Source organism: Microtus oregoni, unplaced genomic scaffold (assembly GCF_018167655.1).
Source record: "Microtus oregoni isolate MIOR12 unplaced genomic scaffold, Mior012 000031F_ref0000149, whole genome shotgun sequence".
Lineage (NCBI taxonomy): Eukaryota > Metazoa > Chordata > Mammalia > Rodentia > Cricetidae > Microtus > Microtus oregoni.
The window spans coordinates 2464529-2490243 of NW_024543090.1; the positions used below are offsets into that span (position 1 = coordinate 2464529).

Below are 25715 nucleotides of genomic sequence, written 5' to 3' on the forward strand. Positions count from 1 at the left end.
AGAATATATAAAGAACTAACTTCAACAACCAAAAGGCGAAAGTCAGCAAGACAGAAAATCAGGCAAAGGACACAGAAAGCATTTACCATACAAGGGCCTGATAATTGGTCAGTAAAACCTTGCCCATGACGTGGAACGATGCATCAGACGGGCCCCACTTAAGGTCCTAAGGCACAGGTTGTTGATGGAGATGTGGAAGGAGAGGCTGCCTCCTGGACTCTGAAGGGGAAGCAGCTGGGGGGGGGGGGTACCTTGGACATCAGTTTATTAATATCTAGTAACTTCACCTCCTGCTCAAAAGAGACCTTAAAACAAATTTAAAAGTGTATGCTAAAGTCACTATCAAAAAACAAAAAACCCAACTGACCCAAATGGTCCCTAATAGAGTCATAACAAAGTAATAGTCTACAGCTTAAATCAGGATTTCTTGTAAAGGGCACTTAAAGTCACACAGTTGAGGTTTTGCGAGCCATTTTATTTTCATCTGTGTTATAACGACTTGGCTATTGGTACTGATAATTCATAAACAAAAGACACAGTTGTCTTCTAATAAACCTTTATTTGCAAAAACCAATAATGGGCCATAGAATGCCAAGAGCGGCTGCACAGCATGGAAGAGTAAACAAACTGGTGTGGCTGGGCGGTGGTGGCGCACGCCTTTAATCCCAGCACTCGGGAGGCAGAGGCAGGTGGATCTCTGTGAGTTCGAGGCCAGCCTGGTCTACAAGAGCTAGTTCCAGGACAGGAACCAAAAGCTACAGAGAAACCCTGTCTCGAAAAATCAAAAAAAAAAAAAAAAACAAAAAAAAAAAACAAAAAAAAACTGGTGTGAGGACAGACACACATCACAAGGAGAAAAGCAAGGACCTGAAGAGTGTGCAGTGTTGTCCTGTGGCCATAAAGTTACTCAAGCAAACTCCACTTCTATTATGGAATAAAAAACACATGTTGATGAATAAAAACATATATAGCAATGAATATCAGGAGCTCAGGGCAGTGGATGCCTCTGGAGAGGAGAGAAACAGGGTCCCACCAGAAACCCCTAATATATCTGGAGGCATTGTCTTAAAAATCGGAAGCAAGGAAGGAAGTGAAGAAAGTTTTTGAGACAGAGTAGCAGGAACACAGATTTTTCTCTATTTGGCATCTCCTTTCAGGGTGTTTAGAAGACTTCCCTGGGGGCTCGGGTGACAGTCAGTCAGTGGACTACAGTGCTTGCCTTGCCCTGTGAGCTTGAGGGTCTGGGTTCAGATCTCCAACATCCACAACGGGCTTGGCGACACATGTCTATAATTACAGCAGTGGAGAGGGCAGGGACAAGTGGGTCCTGGAACTCACTGCCAGTTGAGCCAGCAGAACCAGGGAGCTCCAGGCTCATCCAGAGACCTTGTCTTAACAAAACAAATGACAGATGGTACCTGAGGAGGAACAATGTCGACACTGCCTGGTGGCCTCCGCATGTCCACATGCAAGTATTCACATGTGCATACACACACTCATGAACATACACACAAATAAAGCAAAATAGAAAAGACTTCACTAGAAATTCTTAATCCATTCTAACAGGAATACTTTTGGCCAACATCTCCTTTCTTTGGGGTTATTGGACATAAAATTGGCCCACAAGACACAGTTTTTCAGGATCCACAGACACACTTGTGTCTGCCGCTTGAGGAGCCAGAGAAACCCTGACACTTGAGCCTCCCTCCTGAGGGGCAGAGAAACAGAGGGTAGTGAAACAAAGGACACGTCCCGAAGCCAGCAGTAAACTGGCCAAAACACACATGACTACATGTATGTCTAGAACACGCCAGAAGCCTTGGAGGGGCTCTCGAGTTTCCACCTCCCCTGACGTCTTCTGTGTCTTCCTTTCCTCAGGTCCTGACAAGCCCTGCCTTCTAGCTCCCAAGCACGGAGCAAACCAGAGGGAGCAAGCCAGAGGCTATCTGCCATTCTGGGCAAACTAACCACAGGCAAGAAAGTCAACAAATACTAGAGGGGACAGAAAAGAAAAAAAAAATGTAAAAGCTACTCCAAGAGACTTAAGTTACAAAAGAAGAAACCAAAGGCAATCCCACTGCACAGCCCAGCCTAAAAAAAAAAAAAAAAATGTTCTTTAGACTGAGCCTGAACTGCTATCGAAAAGGTTAAATGTTGATAAAGCTGAGGTGCAGCCCAGTCTCAGAGAACATGCCTGTCAGTTATGGTACCCAAAACCATCATTGTGCAGTCTCTAGGCAGACTCGCTCACCAGGGAAGCAGATCTTCTCCAAAGCTGCAGGAAACCCATGTTTTTTTCTTCCGTGTCTTTGAGGACTCTGCAGCTACTACTGTGGTTGGCACAAACACTGACATGCTAGCTCACAGGCGGATTGGAGACAGTATATCCTACAGGAGGTTATGTTGTGGTATACTTAGCAATACTTGCTGTGCCCCAAATGTCTGTGCTGTCTCCATCCTTTCTAAAGCTTACCAGCCATTACCTGTACAGGAATTTACTCAGTTAACTACAGAGAGGAATATGGTGTCTTCTGGTGTCTATTTCACTGGGGATGGAGAAAAATTGTTTGTGGCCTCAGTTTAACAGATGGACACGCTAGCTCGGAAGTTATTTGGGAATTATTATCATAAAAACGTTGGGCTCTGATGGTCGGCTTCCTAGTCCACAGTCCACAGGAAAGCAAGTGAGTCTCTCTCTGCCAGAGGGAGGGAACAGGCCCAGAGAGGAGCTAAGGAAACTGGCTGCCCTGATTTGGCCACACTGAAGAGAGTGGACCACAGGAACAAAGCAGTCATCCAAAAGCAACTGACTGGCTTTGATACAGGAAATGAAGCCATTTGTCTCCAGCACGATTTAGAACGCATCCTCTTTACTTCGTTCAAAGCCTTTCCCACTTCAAGGGGTTCACATGAAAACAGTCACTGGCCCCCACCACCCTACAGTGGCTACTATTCACTTCCTAACCTCATGGTATGATAGACCACGCCCTCCTGAAAGGTTGTTGTGAACACCCTCAAAAAATTACTTCACTCAATTGACTACTGAGATGAACCTAGCATACAGGTTATACCCTGAAGTATCTGATTAACAGCGCCCCCATACAGCAGGAAGCAGTTTGGAGAGAAAAAACTGCGCCCATATTCCCAAATATTGTTTATAAATGTTCTTTTACATTTAAAGGGGGATATGATATAGATATGAATAGTTTGCATTGGTATGGATTTTAAGGTCAATTTTGTTATATGTATATGCGTTTAAATGAATACAGTTTGTATGTTGTTATTTCTGGTGTAAAGCTAGCCATGTGGGAGCCGGGCGGCAAGAAAAGCAGGCCCACAGCTCCCACAACACCCACTCAATAGCCATATGATGCTGAGAGAACTATTCAGCTCCTCTAACTCTGGATTGCCTCATCTACAACATGACAATAGAGACTGTGTTTTAAGTTCCTGAAGATTAAATGGACCACCCTCGCCTGTAACCCAGAAGTGTTTAATATGTGTTTGTCATAATTATTGTTGATGGGAGATAGCGTGTTGCAGTTGAGTCCACGCTTACATCTGTACCACCTGAGTTAATATTTCAACCTGTCAATTACATAACCACAACAAGGGACTGAACCTTGCCTTGTCTCCATTTCACCCATGACAGCACCCGGGGAAAGCATGGCCTCTCTGTAGGGATGGCATAAACAGCAGGGCTCACACACTCTCAGCGCGAGTGGTCCACTATGTCCTGGAAACAGCGTAGAACAGCTTTTAGACCTTGGAATATCCTATGGGACTGTCCTTTAAGTGGTACCAGTCCTCTGAGGTTCATCTTCCCCCAAATCATCATGATGAGCCTAACTTAAGGGACGTGATCTCTCCCATCGCCGACTCCCGATGTCGGCTCTACACTGTTGTTGATGGTGTACGAGGACTCTCCTCTCCCTTGAGGCAAGGACACAGCCCTGCACCCACTGCAGCCCCTCAAAGATGTCTGGCATAGAGACTGGAAAAAGAGGATGAGAATCTGAAAGGCAGGAGGAGCTTGGGCTAATGTGCCAGACAAGATCTGAACCTACTCTATGAGCACACGTGACAACGGAAGACATCTGCATCTTACAAATCCGTTCTGATTGCAGTGGGAGGGACCACCGTCTCATTTAGCCCTCTGATTGGATTCAGTCATTCAGAAATCATTTATTGACTATGGCCTCTAAATAAAGCACTCTGGTAGACCCAGAGAATAAGCTGCAACTGAGTCCTTCTTCATAAAAAGCTGACACCAGGTAGGAAACAATTTTATAGAGCATAAGACAAAGCCTGAGAAGTTTTGCTTAATACATGCAAAATACATAAATACATGTGGAACCTGACAAGGTGCCTGCACTGGGAACACAGCTGTGGACCATACCATCCCGTCCTCTCGGGACAGCCACAAGGAAGCAGAGGAGGCAGCACTGAGAAGACAAGCAGTGGTACAGGCATGCAGGGAGAAGTGGGTTCTCACGGGCACTCAGCGCTTGTCCCTCTGAAGATGTGCTATTTGAAGAAGGCCGAGGGCAGAGAGGGACAGTGACCCAGCACAGCGCTGACAAGTCAGGTACACTTCCAAGAAAGTAGGTTCTGTGGAGTCTTTAAGGAGACGCAAGGACATCACTTTGGAGTACTGGGGGAAAGCGCCCCACTGTGACTCTCAGCTCCCAGTCTATATATAGACGAGGTCTGACTCCTCCAGGTTTACTTATGAGCTGACTGAAGAGACGAAAGGAAAGTCAAGCTGACCTGGAGGTAGTCAGACAATGGACACAGGCTAGCTCTGCAGGGCTCTCAGAGGGTCTACGAGCAGAGGCACATCTTGGCTGACATGTCCTGCCTCAAAGCCGTCATCGAGGGGACAGATGCAGTATGGGACACGTTGTTTATTTATGTATTTTAGACCCAGATGCCCTGAAAGCAGCAGTAAAAGCATACCACAGATATCCTTTAATCTGATCTTCATAGACTCTAATCCTCCTGAATATTAACCTTCAGCAAGCGATGAAATGAGACAGAGACAGAGACCCACATTGGAGCACAGGACTGAATTCTCAAGGTCCAAATCAGGAGCAGAGGGAGAGAGAGCACGAGCAAGGAACTCAGGACCATGAGGGGTGCACCCACACACTGAGACAATGGGGATGTTCTACTGGGAACTCACCAAGACCAGCTGGCCTGGGTCTGGAAAAGCCTGGGATAAAACCGGACTCTCTGAACATAATGGACAATGAGGGCTACTGAGAACTCAAGAACAATGGCACTGGGTTTCTGATCCTACTGCACGTACTGGCTTTGTGGGAGCCTAGGCAGTTTGGATGCTCAACTTACTAGACCTGGATGGAGGTGGGGGGTTCCTTGGACTTCCCACAGGACAGGGAACCCTGATTGCTTTTCGGGCTGAGGGGGGGGGGACTTAATTAGGGGAGGGGGAGGGAAATGGGAGGCGGTGGCTGGGAAGAGACAGAAATCTTTAATAAATAAATAAATTTAAAAAAAAAAAAGAAACCCACATTACCACTATCCTTAGACCTTAAACATTAGCAATGATGCCTTAATATCAAACATCACATCACGTCAAGATATGAATTATCTCAGTATTTTTTAAACAGTGGTTTTACTTAGAGTCAGAAGAAAACAGTCTGCATATCAGGGCTGCCTGATCTCTGAAGCCCTCAGTTTATGGGTTCCCCCCTTTCTCCTTGCTTCATCCTAGAATTCCTTCTGGATGATTTTCCCACACGCTGGACCTGACACTCTGCCTCTATATACTGTTATGGGCATGTTCCTCTAAACCTGAATTTCTATAAACTCAATGGTCAGATTTAACATCCTTGTATCAGACAAAATAAACAAAATGCCAGAACATAAACTGAAATTAGTTGTCATGTAGAGAATCAGGAAAATCTCCAAACACATGGGCAAAGACGGCAAGCAGATAGCCACAGATGTAAAGATGGCCAGGTACTGAAACTGTGTCACAGAAATCTAGCACATCTCTTCCACTCTAACAAGCAATCACAAACACACTGGAAACACAGGGAAAAACAGAGAGTCACAGAAAGGAAACAAGACACAGAAAAAAAAAACTAAAGAAAATTTTAGAAATAAAAATCTATAATAACATTAAAACAAAGCAAAACACAGCAGCTGGCAAGCAGGGAAAAACAGACTGGGGACCTGGGGACGGGAAAGGAAATACTCGAAGAATTTGAAGACAGATCAATAAGAGTATCCCTCTGAATGACAAGGGGCAAAGTGACTGGTAAAAAGTGAACAGAGTCTCGGGGACTGAGGAGACAGACTGGGAATCCAGTCTTGCCACCGGAGTCTTATAAGGACAGAGGCCAGTGCTGGGAGACATTGGAAGAAATGGTAGCCGAAACATAGTATGGAAAAATCAAAACATAGACTCAGGAAACCTAAGCAAAATGAAGTCAAAGAAATGCCCCAAACCAAGATCCAAATGCGGAGAACCAAAGAAGACAGACGCAGGATCTACAGGTGAATGAGCGAGTGACTGTGGTTTCGCCACTGGAAACCGGATCGGCCTGAGGAAGCGGCCCACCTAAAGTGCTCAGAGGAAAGGACTGCCAGCCCCAAATACCACACGCCATAAAAACGCTCTTAGGAGTGAGGGTGAAAAGAGCATCCCTGCTCGGTGAGAACACAGAGCTGTGTCACCTGCAGCCCTGCCTAAACGCCATGGCTGAGGTGGGAGAGACAGCTCAGCCGTTAAAAGCACATACTTCTCTTACACAGGAACCAACCTGAGCTTGGTTCCCAACACCCTTGATGGACAGCTCACAGTCACCGATAACCCGTGACTCCATCTGCAGGAGGTTTGGCTACACACACACACACACACACCTTAGGTCATTAAATTCCACGACAACAGGAAGCTGAGGACAAGCCGACTTGACCTTTCCTACCCTAACATTGCAGTGTGTGAGGTCACTGTGGCCCCCAAAAAACTGGAAAAAACTCCATGCATTCAGACCAAGGAGGGGTTAAACCCAGCAGCAAGAATGCTAAGAGGCAAAGTGAGCTGGAGTGAATATGCAAGCATGCGCATGCATGACTGCATGCATGCGTGTGCGTGCGTGTGTGTGTTTGCGTATTGATATGAAATATTATATAGCAGGTCAAAAACATAGTGGTCATAGTCAAGGGTAATTTTGACTCTGTACTATCTGGAATCTTTTTCAAGAATTTATTTCCAAAGAGCATAATTTTTTATGTATATGAGTGATCTGCCTGCATGCATGTATGTGGCTGGAGTTCAGAAGAGTGTGCCACATCTCTTAGGACTGGAGTTGGGATAGCTGTGAGACACTGTGTGGAGGCTGGGAACTGAACCTGGGTCCTCTACAAGAGCAGCAAGTGCTTAGCTGAGCTCTCTCTCCAACTCTCAGAATATAACAAACAAATCAATGTTTCTAGAGCATTCAGAGAAGCAAGCAAGTACTAAACTATGGGGTGTTGACACAGTCAAGCGGATGAGGTATAAAGGAGCTATGTGGCTCTGGGGAAGCTATGTACCTCTAGCTGAGTCTCCTCAACTGCTCACTGGGGACAACTCACGGGCATCTGCAAAGGGACTGTCTGATTAGATGCAGTGGGTGTACTATGGCCTTCTCCAAACAGTACCCAAGATTTAAAAAAGTCACATGCCCAGAGGTGCTAAAGAAGATCATGTGGGTGAAAGCAGGGGACGCCCAAGCATCTGGCTGTGAGGAACACAGAAAGGAGAGTCAAGCCAGCCCAGCAGGCACAGGAGAGCAAAGATCACTACGCCCAAACTCCCAGAACTTACTGCAGTTCTCCTCGTCGCTGCCATCAGGACAGTCCTCAAAGCCGTTGCAGCGGAAGCGGCCGATGATGCAGTGGATGCCGCTGGCACACGGGAAGAAGGTGGGGCCACATTTCGACTTTGCTTTGGCTGCAGGAGGAAAAGACACACAGAGGGCTGTGTCAGGAGATGGGTTCTCTGGCCACAGCCTCCTGACCCCACTCACCCTGAATGTGCGAAAGCGTCCTTTCAGGTTTAGCATGAAGTCCCCAAGGGAACGTTACCACCCCATCCACTACCTGTCAAACACCCAACCAGCATGGACACCTACAAGCAGCATTTTCTAGAGCTGCCAATCACACTGCTTCAAAAGTCCTTACAGGAACCTGGGAGAAGGCTCAAGCAGTAAGATGCTTGCTACATAAGCATGAGGACCTGATTTTGAACCCCAGAAACTATACAGAAACCTGACTGCAGTGGCATGCACCAGCAATGTCAGCACTGGGGAAGAATAGATGGGTGAAGCCCTGGGGCTCAGCGGCCAACAGAGCCTAATTGCTGAGTCCCAGATCCCAGTAAAAGACCCTGTCTCAAAAACAAGGTGGATAGCTCCTGAAGAACTGAAGTTGACCTCTGACCTCCACACCCAGCACGCACGCGCACACACACACACACACACACACACACACACACACACACACACAATCTCCCCACCACATGTGTAAACAAAGCCCTGGGGGAGGCACAGGTTGCACAGTAGCAGTTCAAAAACAGAGGAAAGGACAGGGGAGGGAGTGAGCGGGTGGATGGCAGATACAGAGATGGACGAGAGACACAGAAGCTAGAGAGCCAGTCAAAATGCATTCCCTGAATATCAAAGCAATTGTTGGCATTTAGCAAGTCCTTGCCACACTAGGCAGGGTGCCAAGGACTTTGCACAGATTTTCTCATTTAATTTACCCAGCAGCCACTCAATGGGATAGCATGCAGAAAAGCAAACAAGACACTCTCAAGACTATACCTTTCCAGAGACCTGCTTGCAAGGACATATCTTGGCTTCGCTGGAGTTGGGGACTGTGGTCTGTGCAATGTGTGGGGACATCCTACCTCTAGGAGAGCCTATGCAAATGCCCAGTTGAGTTTATGCTAACATTTGCATTTCCTTTGAGTCTGGGTTCGGGAACATACGAGGCAGTGGGTGCTTGTGATGGGTAACAGTGGTTGTCAACTTGACTGGATCTAGACTGCCTAGGAGACAAGCCTCTGGGCAAGTCTGTGAGCAAACATCTCGGTTAGAGTAAATGAGGTGGGAAAACCAGAAAGGGAGAGGTACACTGGAAATCATCTATGCTTGCTGCCTGCAGATGCAGTATCAATCAGGGGCCACAAGCTCCTGCCCCACCACGAGGAACAGCACCTTCCGACTGTGAGTCAAGATGAACCCTTCCTTCAGCAGCTCCTGTCAGGGTACCAGGGTGTCACAGCAGCGGGAAAAGTGACTAAGACAGTGCCCAGTTGATCAGCCCTGGACAAACACTGGTGCTGAGTCTGAAATGACTTTGTCTGGTGTGCAGCCATTCACAAATGCTGTTGAGATCCGGAGGAACTGGATGCATCCTGTATGAGTGCTCTAAGGGAGAACCCTGGGGAGTCAAGGCTTGGGCCTCTCTGGGTACCACTGCCATCATGTTTTGCCTATAATGAATTTGCATTGTATCCTTTTGATGTCATAAACCAGGGTCCTGGAGATGACCGTACGCTGAGCTCCAAGAGTCCTAGGAAAAGATGAGTGCCGACATAGACAGGTATGATGGGTATGGCTTCTGTCACTATTTTGTGGATATGCTTTAAGGATCAAGTGACTCACTCAAGTTCCCACAGCTAGGTAATCTAGTACTGAGCGGAGGCTTAGGCATGTGGACTCCAGAAGCCATGACCTCAATCAACCTAACGGCATGCTTCTCTGCCACAGGCTGTCACTTTTCCCAACAGAAGCCTGACTCTTGTACTAAAGAAATTCATTTTGTACACCTGCTGTACAAACAGTTTGAACAGAAACAGTTGTAACTTGGGCTTGATTTACGGTCCTGCTAAGCCCAGTAGCCCTGGGGGGTGATGCTCTTTCTAGTTAATGGTGCTGTCTGCTCTGAGTGTCGATTAGAGACAGAAGATGAGATCTATGGCTAAGTGCAGGTAGCGGCCCCACTGAGCATCTCTCCAGCATCCTCTCTGAGAGGCGGGACCCACACTCCTCCAAGAAGGAAAATGCTATTTCTTAGGAGCAAATGGACAGTAAATCGCTGCATGTTCCCACCGTCTGCAAGTGCCAACTTAGGTCAACAGGGTGTTTGTGAGTTCTTCACAAAGCACAATCTCAGAGTTCTGGGCTCAAACTCAGACTCCATTTTGATGACTCTGGACAAGTTTCTGAATATTGCTGAGCCTCAGTTTCTTCATCAGCTAAATGGATAAATGGAGGCAAAACCCGCTCTCCGGGGGTCATGTAAGATGGAGACGGTCTAAAAGCTCAAGTAGAGACAATGACATTGCCTGCTTCTCTTCCCACCGTGACAAAGCATCGGACAGAAGCCCATGTGTAGCTATTTCCTCTCCAGAAAGAGGCTCAGAAGAACCAGAAAACTAGCAAAAATGAGAGGCTCAAGAGAGCCACAAATTTACACAACTTATAAGGCCCTTCCTCAAAGTTATATAGGTAAGTACACAATTGTTAGGGGAGAGGAGACTCTTCAGTGGAGCTGCCTACATGGAGGTCTGTGGATGCGCTTCTGTCAGTCATCACCCAGGTTTTAAGTCACCCACGGTCCTGTAAGTAACCTCAGTAAACCCACTGGCCGGAAAGCTAGGTTTGGGGGAAATCTCTTCTTTGGTCTGTCATCAGTGCACTAACTGCCCAGCATCAAGAGACATTTGCTTATGTTCCTTTAGGAAAAGGCAAACAACAGAGCTGGGGGTCAAACAGGGACCGGCAGAACCAAGGATGAACTGGGGAGAAGCCATTATGTGGTTCCAGGGATAGGTGATGAGACCAACTGAGGCTGGTCCATGTGGAAGGACAGCTCTTTGGTCACAACTAGGGCAGCTGTGGCCACAGTAAGGTAGGCTCCAGCTGCAGGTGACAGACATGGGTCTCTGGGAGGCATATGAGAACTAGAGAGTACCAGGGCATAGTTTGGCGACACCCATCTGTAAGTGCAGAGCATGGTCTATCAAATACCTAGTTCTCAGGTCTCACAGACCTTTCATTTTGACATCCATGTAATTCCATTACCTTGCAGAGGAGGGGACATTCCCATCTGGTCAAGGCAACCATGTCGCTCCTTTTCTCTTCCTAAATCTACACTGGGTAAGGAACATCAGTCTTTGCTGGAATGAGTGTTCTGGTCTGCACAGATCTCCAGCAGATGCAGTCTCTCTCTGGGGCACACGCTTGCCTGCTGGCCCATCTCAGAGAGCTGGTGGGGGCAGGCGCTCTCTCCCAGGGCTACCCGCTCTCCACCCCAGTGTCTCTGCAGAAGCCACATCTTCACCATGCAGTTTTGCAATGAGTGAGTCAACGAGCCCTTCCCCTGAACCCCTCCAGCAGATCCAGCAGGGGAAGCAACTCCTTCAGAGACCATGTGTTCTCAAATATTTCAGTGAACACATATATGGGGACAGCCTTGCTACAGTTTGGAAATGGTTAGAGTATGTCCCTCCCCAGGGTTCCTGTGTGGACATTTAATCCCTATGTTGCGGCGAGGACTTAATCTGAACAATCAGAATGGGATGGGATGACCAAATCCTGGCTGCATTATAAGGAGAGGTATATACACGCATTCCCTGTCTCTTACCATGTGATATCCTGGGCTATCGCAGGACTCTGCCAGCAAGGAGGTTATCACCATGCATGTCTCCTCTAGACTTGAGAAGGAACATCTTTCCTTTATAAAGTCACCCATCCAAACACTCCTGTATTGCTGCTGAGAGTGCACACTGGTACAGCCGCTTTGAATATCAGTATGGCAATTTCTCAGAAAATTAGGAAACAACCTTCCTCAAGACCCAGCAGTACTACTTTTGGGTATATATCCAAAGGATGCTCAATCATACCACAAGGATATATGTTCAACTATGTTCACAGCAGCATTATTTGTCATAGCCAGAACCTGGAAACAACCTAAATGCCTCTCAACTGAAGAATGGATAAAGAAGATGTGGTACATTTACACAATAGAGTACTACACAGTAGAAAAAATAGTGACATCTTGAAAATTGTGGGCAAATGGAAAGATCTAGAAAACATCATATTGAGTGAGGTAACCCAGACCCAGAAATATAAAGTGTACTCACTCATAAGTGGCTTTTAGACATAAAGCAAAGCAAACCAGCCTACAATTCACAACCCCAGAGAACCCAGACAACAAAGAGGACCCTAAGAGAAACTTACATGAATCTAATCTACATGGGAAACAGAAAAAGACAAGACCTCCTGAGTAAATTGGAAGCATGGGGATCATGAGAAAAGGTAGAAAAGGGGGAAGGGAGGGGAGCATAGAAAAATATATAACTCCAGAAAAGCAAGAATAAAATAAAGTTACCCATCCTCCATGATTTTATTACAGAACCACTAAACAGATCGACACAACCCTACTTTGCCAGATTCTAAGTATGTCACAGTATCCACAGAGCCGGTGACCTTATCGTTCCTTTCTTCCTGGTGTTAGCATTACAAGACCAGATGCTATTCCCAAAGATCACAGCCATGAGGACAGCATGGGGCCAATCCTAACATTAGTTGTTCCAAGTCGAGTCTAACACTGGTGTCCTAGATATAAGAGTAACTGTGAGAAGAATATCTACAAGCAAACCACAGACTACTTTGTGAGTGTCCCCATTTCCCTTTTTATTATTATTATTAGATTTATTTATCTTATATCTAGACCACAGTTTCCCTTCCCTCATCTCCTCTCATTCCCACTTCCCCACCTCCCCTCGGCCCTCCTCCAATCCACTCCACTTCCATTTCGTCAAGAAAAGGGCAGACCCGCCATGGAAATCAACAGAACATGGCATGTCAAGTTGCAGTAAGACTAAGCACCTCCTCTTGTATTAAGGCTGGACAAAGAGACCCAGTATGAGGAGTAGGGTCCCAAAACTAGAAAGAGTCAGAGACAGCCCTTGCTCCCACTGTTAGAAGTCCCATAAGACTACACAACTGTCATATATGTGCAGAGGGCCTATATCAGTCCCATGCAGGCTCCCTGGTTGGTTCAGTCTCTGTGAGCTCCTATGCACCCAGGTTAGTTGATTCTGTGGATTTTCTTGTAGTGTCCTTGTCCCCTCCGACTCCTACAACCCTTCATCCTCCTTCAAAAGGATTCCCTGAGCTCAGTCTAATGTTTGGCTGTGGGTCTCTGCAGCTGCTTCCATCGGCTGCTAGATGAAGAATCTCTGATGACTACTGGGCCAGGCGCTGCTATGCGTAAAGCGGAATGCAGTTAGGCTTCATCACATTGACATTTTCCCTCCAGCCATGTCTGGGTCCACCCTAGGGTTCTGGACCATCCAGCCTCTGGGCCCTGATGCTCCAGGCAGTGTGAGAGGTGGGCTCACTCTTGTGGTAAGGGTCTCAGGCTGGATCAGTCATTGAAAGGTCACCCCCACAATCTTTGCCCGACCTTACGCCAGCAAATGCCATAGGCAGGACACACTGTAGGTCAAAAGTTAATTCTCCCCACTTCAGTAAGGATCAAAATCATTTGTTTCTTATACAAAAAAAAAAAGCTGTAGTCTCATATATAACTGGTTGTTGTCCTAGCAAAAAAGACCCTTTTAGAATTTGAAATCTTAATTTTGGCTATTTTGTAAAAATTTACACTTTACCTGTGTATGATACAAAACAGGTTTAAAGGGGGGAAACATGCCCCATTGTTAGCCAGTATCAAAATGTCCCCAGCTCCCGCTCCCTAGAGACAGCTATGTAGTGAACAGTGCAGAAAGAAGATGGTAAGGATAGAGGTGGCTGAGTCTCTGCCTGCAATTCAAGCTGTGTCCTCACGAGGGAGCTAATCTCAATCCACACAGGCTGATGCCAGAAAAACGGGTATATATCATATATGTTATATCCTGGTTTTGTATGATACCCCACGGGACAGTCACAGCCAGCAGCTGTCTCTGCTATGCATCCCACTCACACTAACGTACAGACCACTCTGCAGTGGTCCGGAAGAAGATCCACATGCGGCAGATAGGACATGTCAGAGTGCATGTGCAATGAGGAAATGGAGACTGTTCAAGGAGATGGAAGAGCACATGGTAGGCCCAGAGGGCTGCACGATGTGGAAATGAAGAAACCACGAAGGTCACAGGAATGTACTGCTTCTAGCAGTGAATGTACTTGCAATCTTTTCTTCAGCTACAAAACTGGATCTTGGAGCTGGCAAGATGGCTCAGTGGACAAAGGCACTTGCCACGTAGGTCTAACGACCTGCATTATTTGAGTCCCAGAACTCACAGAAAAAGTAGAGAACAGACTTCTGAATGTTGTCTTCTGACAACTGGGTGCTCGGTTGCTTGCTGGCTCTCTCTCTATCCCCTTTCCACCAACACACATACAGCACACACATAATAAATGAATAAAATAAAAATACATTTTTCTTAAGAAAAATACTGCAAACCAGTTGGAATTCAATTCATTGTAACATTATTGAATGAATGCTACACAAAAGTATAAATTAGAAAGAAACCAAATTATAAAATGCAGGCAATTTAAATCATTGTGACCACCTCCCGAAGGTGAACACACACATTTAACCATTACCGGCTGAAATCATCACCGGCTTGAAGGTCAGAACGATGTGGACATTTTCCGAATGTCTGAAATTGCAGCTAGATTGGGTCCCTTGGCTGCCTTTCTAAAACATCAAATTGGGGTTCCTTTTCAAAGTCAAAAAATGACTTCCAGCTGGTGGTCAAGAAAGCAAAGACAGAAATACAAAACAACAGCGTCTTAAAAACAACCTGCCTGAGTTTTGTTAAAAGTCTGGGGAAGGGGAGCTTGTCCGCTGAGGTCTCAAAGAGGATGATAAACAGCCCAGAAATTCAGATCCACACTGAGACTTGAAGCCTGTACAAATCATTATTGCTGAGAAAAAAAGCCCTCTGCTTGTTGCAGCAGCTCAGTTCCACATGAAGGCTGTGTGGACTCCAACTCTTATTGACCAGATGTGGCCATGTATTCTTTTTCCCTAAAATAACATATTGGCTGCTTGAGATGTGAGAGAAAGGGCAGCAGATGCAATCTAACTGGAATATAAAAATGGAAAAAAAAATGTGGTTGAAACAGTGTTACCAGAAGATTCTCTAATAGAAAAATCCTCCCAAACATCTCCTCTCTTATGTCTCAGAAGCGAGGTTCCCAGTTTGCATTTAAGGTGCCAGAAGGGATCGGGGTTCGCAGGAAGTTTCTGTTCCAGCTATATGCATAATCAACGAGACCTAGACAAGGAATTTACTCTCCCACAACCCCCAAGTCCTTACTGTGAAAAGCAGAAAGGCACCAAGAGGCCTAACCAGTTGTTTGAAGAGAGAATCTAGTGTGCGCCTGCTACCAAGTACAGATTCGTGCTTCCTGACAGGCCTGTGCTTCCAGCTTCCCCCTGACAAAGATGAGGTGGAAATCACTGTCATCATTACCAGGCTTAAGGCTGACTCTATGCTTCTCCCTCCCTCTCCCCTCCCTCTCTCCCCTTCTCTTTCTCCTTCTCTTAAACACTTCTTGGTCATTGGTTGCCTTGGTCATGGTGTCTCTTTACAGCAACAGAACAATAAAGGCAGAATCCAAGTTTCTATGACGCCTTTACCATGAGGCTCCGGACAATCCTGCAATGATCCCACCATCATCTGAACACAGCAACCCCGAGCCTAAACTTTAACAGAGCTGCACATGTGAAAACCTGCGAGGCTTAAAGAGAAATGCAAAACTGCATGGCAATGCACATCTTTAACTCCAGCACTCAGGAGGCAGAGGATGACAGCCCTCTGTGTGGTCAAGGCCAGAAGGATCTACATATGGAGTTGGATTCTAGGCCAGCCAGGGCTACATCATGAGACTCTATCTTGAAACAAAGAAACAGAAGGGCAGGAAAAAACAAAACCAAAGCTACCCAAATCCATAGAACTGAAAGACTATGCAAAAACCAGACAATATGAAAGATTAATAAAAGACACTATCCCTAGGAACAAAGCAAGGTTTTTAGGAAGACAAATTTATATGCCCTGAAATAAGAAGCCTGGCCCAATACCTGGGACAAATTAATAGAGATGACAGGAAATGCCAACATCTTCAATGACAAATACAATAGGCTGAAGATCAGCAGGGAATTAAGAGTCGTTGGAAACACCATAAAAAATGTAAGGGCTGAGGCTAGTTTGGTTGGCAATCTAGCATGTAAAGCCCTGAGTTCAATTCCCAGGACTTCACAAGCCAGGTAGCTGTAATCACAGCATGGGAGAAAGGAAGCCACAAAACCTTTCTCAGCTACACAGAGAGCTCAAGCAGTGCCTGGGTTACATAAGAACTTGTCTCAAAAAATAAAATGAAATAATAAGAGATTTAAAACAGACTCAACAGAGAGCACCCAAGGAGTACAGAATATACATGTTGGGTATACAGAAAACATTCTCCCAGATAGACCAAATGCAAGGTCATGACGGAAACTTCAGTGAGTTTTAAAATACCATAATTATAAGTGTGTTTCTTCAGCCACAGTAGAGTGAAACCAGAAACCAGCAACAGAAGGAAGTTGGTGAAATTCACAAACATGTGGCTATCAGGTGGCATACTCATCCAAAACCCATGGGTCAGACAAGAGAGATGAGAACAGGAATAGTTGGAGACTATAAATAGAAACAAAAAGCACTAAAATGTGAAGAATTCAAGTAAGTCGGGGCCAAAAGAGAAATCTGTAGCTGTGAATGTCTGTATTAAAAATGAAGAAAGACTGCAAATCCATAAAAAATAATTAGTACCAAGAAACAGAGCCATCAAAGCTGCAGAGTGGAAGATGAATTCGGGAAAATCAATGGCATTTCTACACACCCACCATCAAGAATCAAAATCAAAATTAAGAAAACAACCTCATAACTTCAAAACCAATCAAAATCCTTAGGAATATATTGGACAGAAGCCATGTAAGGCTTGGCTACTGAAAACTGAAAACCACCCTTCAAAGAAATGACTCAATAAACAGAAAAGAATCTGTGGGGCTTTGACTAGGAAGTGTTTGAGCACCTGATCCCCAGCACGTGGCACTGTTTCGGAATGATTATAGAAGCCTTAGGATGTTGGGACTTCCCGCAAGCACACGGCGAAGGGTAAGGGAGGGGCTAACATGAAGTTTTATAGCTTGGCCCCACTTGCTGGCTACACTCTACTTCCTATTTGTGAACACAGTGTAATTGACTCACCCGTCCTGCTCCTCCTGTCCCCGTCCTGCTCCTCCTGTCCCTGTCCTGCTCCTCCTGTCCCCGTGCCCTCGATGCCACGATTGGCTGCATCCATTCTTAAACCGGAATCTAAAACGAACCCTGCCTGGCCGAGGAAGATTTTGCCAGGTATTTTGTCATAGCAGTGAGGATAAACATCTCCCATTTGTACAATGTGAGATCAACATTTGTGAAGGGCAGATCTCCCCACGGCAACCTACAGATCTAGCACAGTCCCTGCGAAATCTCACTTGACTTATAAGTAGATCCTAACTTCATACGAAGGATGCAGGGCCTCAGAGCAGTGAATGCTCCATTAAAAGAACAACGTTGGAAGGCTAACACATCTTGATCTCAGAGCATTTTTGCATTTGGCCAGAAGATTCAGGTCTATGGGGTGTTGGAGTAAGAGTGTACCTGTGGACTAACAAAATAAAACTGATAATCTTTTATAGATCACTGATGTTTGGCAAGAGTGCCAAGAAAATTCACTGTGGTGAAGGAATAATAATCTTCAGCAAAGTCTGGGACACCCAGAAATTCATATGCAAAGGAATGAACTCGAACCCCTACAGTCTATATTCTGTAATATTACATAGGAATGGAAGGCTGATACTTGATATCCTGTATATAACCTGGAAAACATTATGCTAGATAAAGAGGCTAAGCACAGAAGGCTACAAATACCAAGCCCACTTACATGAAATGTCCAGAAAAGGCAAATCCTTGGAGAGATGGAGGTTAGTGGTTCCCATGGAATGGGAGGGGGTAGGGAGTAACAACTAATGGGTACGAGCATTTCTTCCTGGGATGACGAAATGTTCTAAAATTGGGGACAGAACTGCACAGCTTTCTGATATAACCAAATAAAGAAACCAAATTTTATGAGAATTCCTGAGACCTAAGAAGATGGGTGACATCAGAAATAAAAAGAGTGGCTCCTTTTCTGGAAGGTTCTGAATTAGCTGAATTCCTCTCCAGTTCTGGCTTGCTCCCAGGAAACACATGGCAACGCTGGGATGACGAGCAGGGGAAAGTCTCAGGACACGAATGGTATCTAGGGATGCGGGTCTCCCGACACGATGGGTATCTAGGGATGCCGGTCTCCTCACATGATAGGTAGCTAGGGATGCTGGTCTCCCGACACGATGGGTAGCTAGGGATGCTGGTCTCCCGACACGATGGGTATCTAGGGATGCTGGCCTCCTGACACGATGGGTAGCTAGGGATGCTGGTCTCCCAACACGATGGGTAGCTAGGGATGCTGTCAGCCTGCAGGCCACAAAGCGATCTGTCAATCATTTTCACCCGGAAGAGGGGATGAGGGCAATACTTTTAATTTTGTAATTGTTTCTCCCCCCACCGCTGTGTGTGTGTGTGTGTGTGTGTGTGTGTGTGTGTGTGTCTGTGTGTAAGAACTCACTAATGTAGACCAGTTCTGACTTTGAACTCAAGAGATTCACCTACCATTTCCTTCTGAGCGCTGAGATTATAAACATACACCACTATGCTCAGCCTGTTTTTCTTAAAGAAAACAAACAAATCTCACTATTTTAAGAAATCAATGTTAAGAACCAGACGGTCTTGGGTCTTTACTTTCTCAGGTGCAAAATGGTATGCTGAAATGGCCCTTACAAGTGGCCTGGGGCTGAATGAGAAGGTGAAGCAGTTTCATTCTCATAAGCACTGCCCCCTACTTCTTAAAGCGCCCACCCAGAATGGCTTATATAAGGAAATGGGAGATATGGACCTCTTAACATAGTTTACTTTATCCAGTAACAATTAGCATGTGGGCTGGGCCATTTTATGAGCCAATAAGTGATTAGGACTAACAGTTGACATTTCTCACTGCTACATTATAATCAACCCAAAGAGGGACTGGCCAAGTACCCAGCTGCCATGGTAACAAAAAGTTTTTGTCAGTCTAGTTCATCTTCTTGAACTAAATGCTTTCTATTGTCAGGATGGACTCTGTGTCTCAGTCTACTGCATAGCCATGGGGTCCTTTCTACTTTCTAAAGCTAATAGCATACTACAACTCAAAACCAAGAGGACAGCCAGTCACTTGTGGGTCTTTGTCCTGGCGCTCACTAGAGTGTGCCGTGCATAGCAGTGACTTAGTAAGATGCATTAAGCCACCTTCCAGCATCCACGGGTCCAAGCACTGGTGAAAGTTCTCATCCTCACTGTAGGCAGAGGAAACAGAGAGAGCTAATGCTTGTTAATTGCTCCTCAAGGCTCTTCTTGTTATTCCCTATTTACACTGCCCCAAAGCACAGGGGTGAGAATCATTTCCAACATCACAGAGAGGATACCAACAGAGTTTAATAATTTGCCCAGGGACACGCTTTACATATACATTTATTTCTTATAAATTTATAACGTGCTTTCACAAATCTTTTAAGTTGGTTTAGAAAAACAACGCTGTTAAAAATAAGGAAAAGTGGATGCTATGGGAAAGCAGAAGCAAAGGAAAGAGACACACAAAATGTTCTCTTGTGAAGTTACTCCCATCAGGGATCAATGTTTAGCCCGAATTTCCCAAGTGGTCAAAACAATAAAGAAAACATGGTCAATAGTGGGGGGGGGGGGGGCAAATTCACAGTCTTTTTTAAAAAAAATATTCATTTATTTATTATGCATACAATATTCTGTCTGCGTGTATGCCTTCAGACCAGAAGAGGGCACCAGACCTCATTACAGATGGTTGTAAACCACCATGTGGTTGCTGGAATTTGAACTCAGGACCTTCGGAAGAGCAGGCAATGCTCTTAATCATTGAGCCATCTCTCCAGCCCCACAAATTCACAGTCTTAAAGCCTAACTTTTTAGGAATTGAGAGATTTTTGGTACTCCTCCATAACTGCAACACACACACACACACACACACAGACACACACATTTGTGGCCACTAAAGATTTGAACTCAGGTCAAACCGAATCAGTCAGTAAAGGGCTCTCCACCGTATACACATGCAGAAAGCACAGGCATGGGCTCAGAACTCAACATTCCACACTCACTTCCTCAAAAGTGTGGTAGAGTAACTTGAGACGTGTGTGGAACCTTCTGCAGCAGTGACTGGGGTACAGAAATGGATGGAGTCACCCAGGGAAAGTAGAGTAGATGGGAAGGCTGAGCCCACCCCCGGAAGAATAATGATCCGGGGAAGCGGACTGAGAAGGAAGAAGGGGAAACTAGAAGGCATGATTGGATAGAATACCAACTAGCCATGGAGGGAAGAGGAAAACGTGGTCAACCTCACCCAGTCCTGCTTGAAAGACAAGGAAGGATGCCAACGTCTGCCAACTTTGACAGCAGATTCCCGGGGAACTGTGCAGCAAATTCATTACGGGGGCAGATGCAGAAGTCAGGATATGGGCTGTCAAAGGCACATATTCAGGCACAGCAAAGGAGAAAGGGTGGAGCAAGCAGAAGCTGAGCCCACGGGAAAGACTAGAGGATATGAACAGGCAATTGTACAAAAATTCCCAAACCTGGGTATGGAATAGACTGACCCAGGGAAATACGACACAAGCCTGTGGCCCCACCTAGACCCGTGAACCAATCCTGTGTAACCTGTCCCCAGTCCACAAGGGACCCTGACTGTCAGAAAGCATGGAGCAAGGCTCATCTGAGAGCCACTGCTTCCGGAAGGCCTGGGGTGATGCTGATGCAGCCAGTCCAGCCCCCAGGAAACACGGACTCCAGACCTTGAGGTCTGAGGTATAGACCTCAGAGTGGCAGCAGCAGCAACCACCTGGGCTGCGGTTGCAGTCAGACGATCAGACTTGCCTCAGGCCTATTGAGCCAGACTCATCGCCAGACTCATCGGTGTATAGAACCCTCCCCACAATGCCAGCTTCCAAGCACTTACAAAGCTGGAGGCACCAGGGATGACACTCCAGGGAGGGTTGGGGAGTTGAGGTCACTGGTGAGGAATCTGCCAGACATGATCAGCGCACAGCGCCTTTGGATGCACCTGCTGTGGTTCTGTGTGTGGAGGACGGCACATGTGTGCATATGGAGGTCAGAGGACAACCTCTTTGTCTCAGACAGAGTGTCTCACTGGCCTGGAATTCTGTGTATGGGCCAGTCTTAGCTGGCCCACCAGTCTCCAGCCTCCAGGGGTCTTCCCAACGCTGTCTGCCACCTCACCATCACCAGGATAACAGGTAAGCATACCTGGCTTTTTACATGAGTGCTGTATAAAAGTCAGGTTCTGATACTTACAAGGCAACCCCTTGTAAGTATCTCTCCCAACCGAGGCAGCGCCCCAGCTGCTGTTGATTTTTACAGGAAGTGGCATCCACTTAGGGAAATTTGTGTCAGGTTCTGATGCTTTAAGTCCCTGCTGCATCCTCCAGAATGGAGAGACACTTAGGATGGATTTCAAATAGTAATCATGCAAGCTCTTTGCAGAGGGAATATGTTGTACAGCATTTCGCCTCTAATTTCCAGGGATCCCTAAAAATCTCTTCAAAGGCCAGCCATGCCACACATTTACCTGCAGGGGGCAGCATAACAGTGGTTCAGGCTCGCTCTACCTGTGCTGTCTGCTTTCAACTCTTGACTCCTCCACCTAAGGCAATTTCTGTAAAGCTTCAATCCTCCACCAATATAAAGGGTGTGTCGGTGGGACTCAGTGGGGCAATTTGAATTCTTAACTTCACCCATCCAGACCGCTGAGCAGAGTGTGTGATATACAAAATTTCAGTGACATTCACATCCAGGCACTCTGACCCCAGAATTCCTACAACACTGCCCACTTAGAGTCCCAGCTTTTTGCATATGGAAACCACTCAAACTCTATTCCGATATGTGTGTTCATGTGCCAGTGGACCGTTCTGTGTTCCCATGTGGAAAAAAGATGTCTGGCGCCTAGAGGTGACCAAGTTCTGTAAGAGTTGAGGAAAGGAAGACCAAGGAGAGTCAGAGAGCTCACCTACAGCAAGACCAGGTGCCCCCCTCCCCCACACAACATAACAGTAACACCTAGGATCCTCTAGGGTCTGCGGTTCTCACCTGGCATGGGCACCAAGGCTGCCTGAGCAATAGCCGAGCTGGGGAGGGCAAGGAGTTCAGGGCTGCTTGAGCTGTCTGCCACTCCCCGTCGAGCAGTGTTACCCACCGGGGGTACCCCTACATGCCTGAAATTAAATACAAAAGCCATTGAAGCTGCCAGTTGCCCGCTGTTCCTGGGCACAAAAGCCCTTCATTAGCCTCTGCCCCTGTCTTTAAATCTAAGAAAAACATTAGAATTTAATGACAGAGGCTGAGGCTAATAGGTATCCATAAACAAGCTGATGAGGGAGGAGTGTCCCAGAGTTCTCATCCCGTGGGATCCAAATTTTCAGAAGAATGGTTAATTAACGGGCTGGAATTAGGGATAAAGCAGGAGACAGTGTGAAGACGGGCTGTTAAAGCAAAACAATCACATGATTTCTTTAAAGTCTTGAAAGACATTATGCATGGGGTGTGTGTGTGTGCACGCTCCACGCAAGTCCATGAGTGCTTTAGGTGGCAAGAACTTCATTCCTTGTTAGCAACTGTTTCTATTTGTTAAGAGAAAACTAGTCATGACAGCAGCCGTGAGAGAGGAACACAAGTTGTGCACGCCCTTCCAAACAGTCTTTGTTCTTTCAGACAAACGTGTGCTATGTATGCGTCTCCCATATGCCAAGAGCTCACTGTGAACGTTGCTGGGATAACTGAGCAAGATGCATTCAGGCCTTGCCGGCCATCCTAAAGTGTCTCTATTTATGCACCAACCCATTCATTGGTCAACTGATTCACCCAATCATCCATCTATCTTTTTTCATCCATTTGGACACACATCCATCAGTTCGATCAGTCCAACTATCTGTCTATCTATCCATCCACTCAACCATCTATCCATGAATCCATCCATTCATCCACCTCACAAATGGTCTGCAAATAGACTCATCCACTCATCAATCCGTGCATTGATTCATTTGTTCATTCATCTATACCCATCCATTCATGACCACAACCATCTACCCACCCATCTATGAAAATTATTTTATTTGTTTGGGTTTTGATTGATTGCTTTCAAGACAGGGAGTCTAAACTGGCCTGGAACATGCTATGTACCCCAGGTTAGCTTTCAACTTACAATTCTGCCTCAGCCTCTGGAGTGCTGGAATCACAAGCAGGAACCACCAGATATGGCCCACATTCTCTGTGTATGTAGTTCATGCATCTGCAGGTGGTGTGCACACACGTGTGGAGGCCAGAAGAGAGCTTCAGCTGCCATTCCTGAGGTGCTGGCTACCTTGCTCTTTTAAGAAAGGTTCTCTCATTGGCCTGGAACTTGCCAAGAGGTCAAAAATGGCCAGAAAATCATAGGGAACCACTCAACTCCATCTCTATAATGCTACACCAGGCTTTCTCTTCCTTTCTTCCTTGCATTTTCCCCCCAAACAAGACAAAACAAAACAAACAAAATGAACAAACATGGGTTCCAGGGAACCAAACTTGGATCCTCGTGTCTGCAAGCACGTTACTGGCTGAGCTATCACCCCAGCTGTGGCCCACACTCCTTCAGAGCAGTTGCTGTAGCTGTTCTACAGGTCTGTACTGAGGCCAGCAGAGAATTCAAAGAACTGCACAATGTCGATCCTGTAAAGAATCCGTATTCCTGGGAAGGTGCTGGAGGGCACATTTCCACTTAGAAGGAAAGGAAGGCTCAGAAAGAAAAACCCCAGGCTAAGTTCCAGGAAGGGTCAAGAACAGCAAGCAGCCTGCTCCCCCCGCAGCTCCACTCCAGCTCTGCCCACCCTAGGATCTGCTCAGAGGCGCTGTATTGCTTTAAATTGTTTGTTTTGTTCCGATTTGACTCAAGCCCTCTGCATTCATGCACAGGGTAAACAGGACGCTGCTTCTCTGTAATTTCCCTCAAAGCTGTCCTTAAACGCAAGACTGTAAGGATGGCTGTTGATTGGCAGGAGAAATAAGTCTGGCAGAATTAACAAATTAAGCGATGATACCATCTGCCTTTGTCCTCCTCCTGTCTGCCGAGGAAAACAACATACTTCTGAAATGCAGGAGTCGAGGGACATTAACCAGAGAGCCCAGAGAAAGAGGGCTCCGCGCCACACTGTTTCCACGCTGTTCACGTGTGTCACGAGACCAAGGGACATTAACCAGAGAGCCCAGAGAGAAAGGGCTCCGCACCGCACTGTTTCCACGCTGTTCACGTGTGTCAAAGTCAAGCACGATTACTCATGTGCAGCTTATGTTTCCTTCTCACGCACGCACACCTTGCAGAATAAAGAGAAGAGTATAAAGCTGATGGACCCAGCAAGAACCTGGTTCTTCGCTGTCTAGGAGTTAACTTTTAGCAATGAATTGATTCCCACAAAGAGCTACAGCTTCTCCTGGAAGCCTCTTGAATTATAATCGACATATTCACCCAATACACAAGCCTGGGCAAGACCAAGAGTACTGGGAAACCACCGCCCCCCCCCCCAGGGCGAGGAGGTTGTTGCTGGGTTTGGGGGCAGTGCTTGTTTTAGGGATGTGTGCATGTATGTATACATGTGAGTATGGGTGCATGTGCCTGTACATCCACATATGGACGGCAGAGGTCTTCATCAGGCTACCTCTTCTACTGCTTTCTGCCTTATTTAAGACCGTCTCTCTCACCGAACCTAGAATTTACCAGTTGGCTAGTCTGGCTTTTACATATCTGCTGTATGGTCAAGGCTGCATAGCATTTTACTGGTATAGGCTTCTTCCAAGTCTTGAAGAGATCTTAATACTACCCCAGACCATCTGTAATGAGGATAGGCCTGTCTGGGATCCTCTCTTCCAGGGCTCAGGAAGAAGACCCTAGAGATGCCCACCAGTCCCTCTGACTATCAGAACAGAGGCACTGCAGCTGCTAAGGCTGCCATCCATGCACACTGCACCATGCGCGGTGCCCATAGCTTCTTATTTCCTGACACAAGCGGAGACGGTGACCCTGCCATACTGCCAAATAGGACGCAGTGGGACCCGAAGCAGTCAGGAGCTGAACAGTTTCCAATAGCAGGTAATTCATCAGCACCTGTGAAACCCCACTACGACTTGGAAAGCAGATTTGGGCTCATTATAAGGAACCAATGTCGGAGTACTCCTGTGCCTAGAGAGTTGGACACAGCTCTGCTCCTTCCGGAAAACTACAAGCCTGGCGCTGTCGTTGGGATCGCAGAATTGGGAAGAGATTAGAGAAAGAGAACAAAGGGCTGCTCAGGGAGCGCACTGAGACTTCATCCTTGGATCTATTTACCCTCAGAGCCCTCAGCAGATGATGGAGGAAGGTCATTGGCTAATAAAGGAACTGCCTTGGCCCATTTTATTGGTTAGAAGATAGGTGGGAGGAGTAAGCAGAACAGAACGCTGGGAGGAAGAAGAA

General features: G+C 46.4%; 1 protein-coding gene across 3 annotated transcripts in view; it reads right to left on the minus strand.

The window, feature by feature from the left end:
- Ldlrad3 (low density lipoprotein receptor class A domain containing 3) overlaps positions 1-25715 on the minus strand; it is a 239583-nt gene that overhangs the window by 116503 nt on the left and 97365 nt on the right. For all 3 annotated transcript variants that reach the window (XM_041679275.1, XM_041679274.1, XM_041679273.1), the window contains exon 3: positions 7838-7963. In XM_041679275.1, the coding sequence (XP_041535209.1) occupies positions 7838-7963 (126 nt within the window). The remainder of the gene's footprint in view (positions 1-7837; positions 7964-25715) is intronic.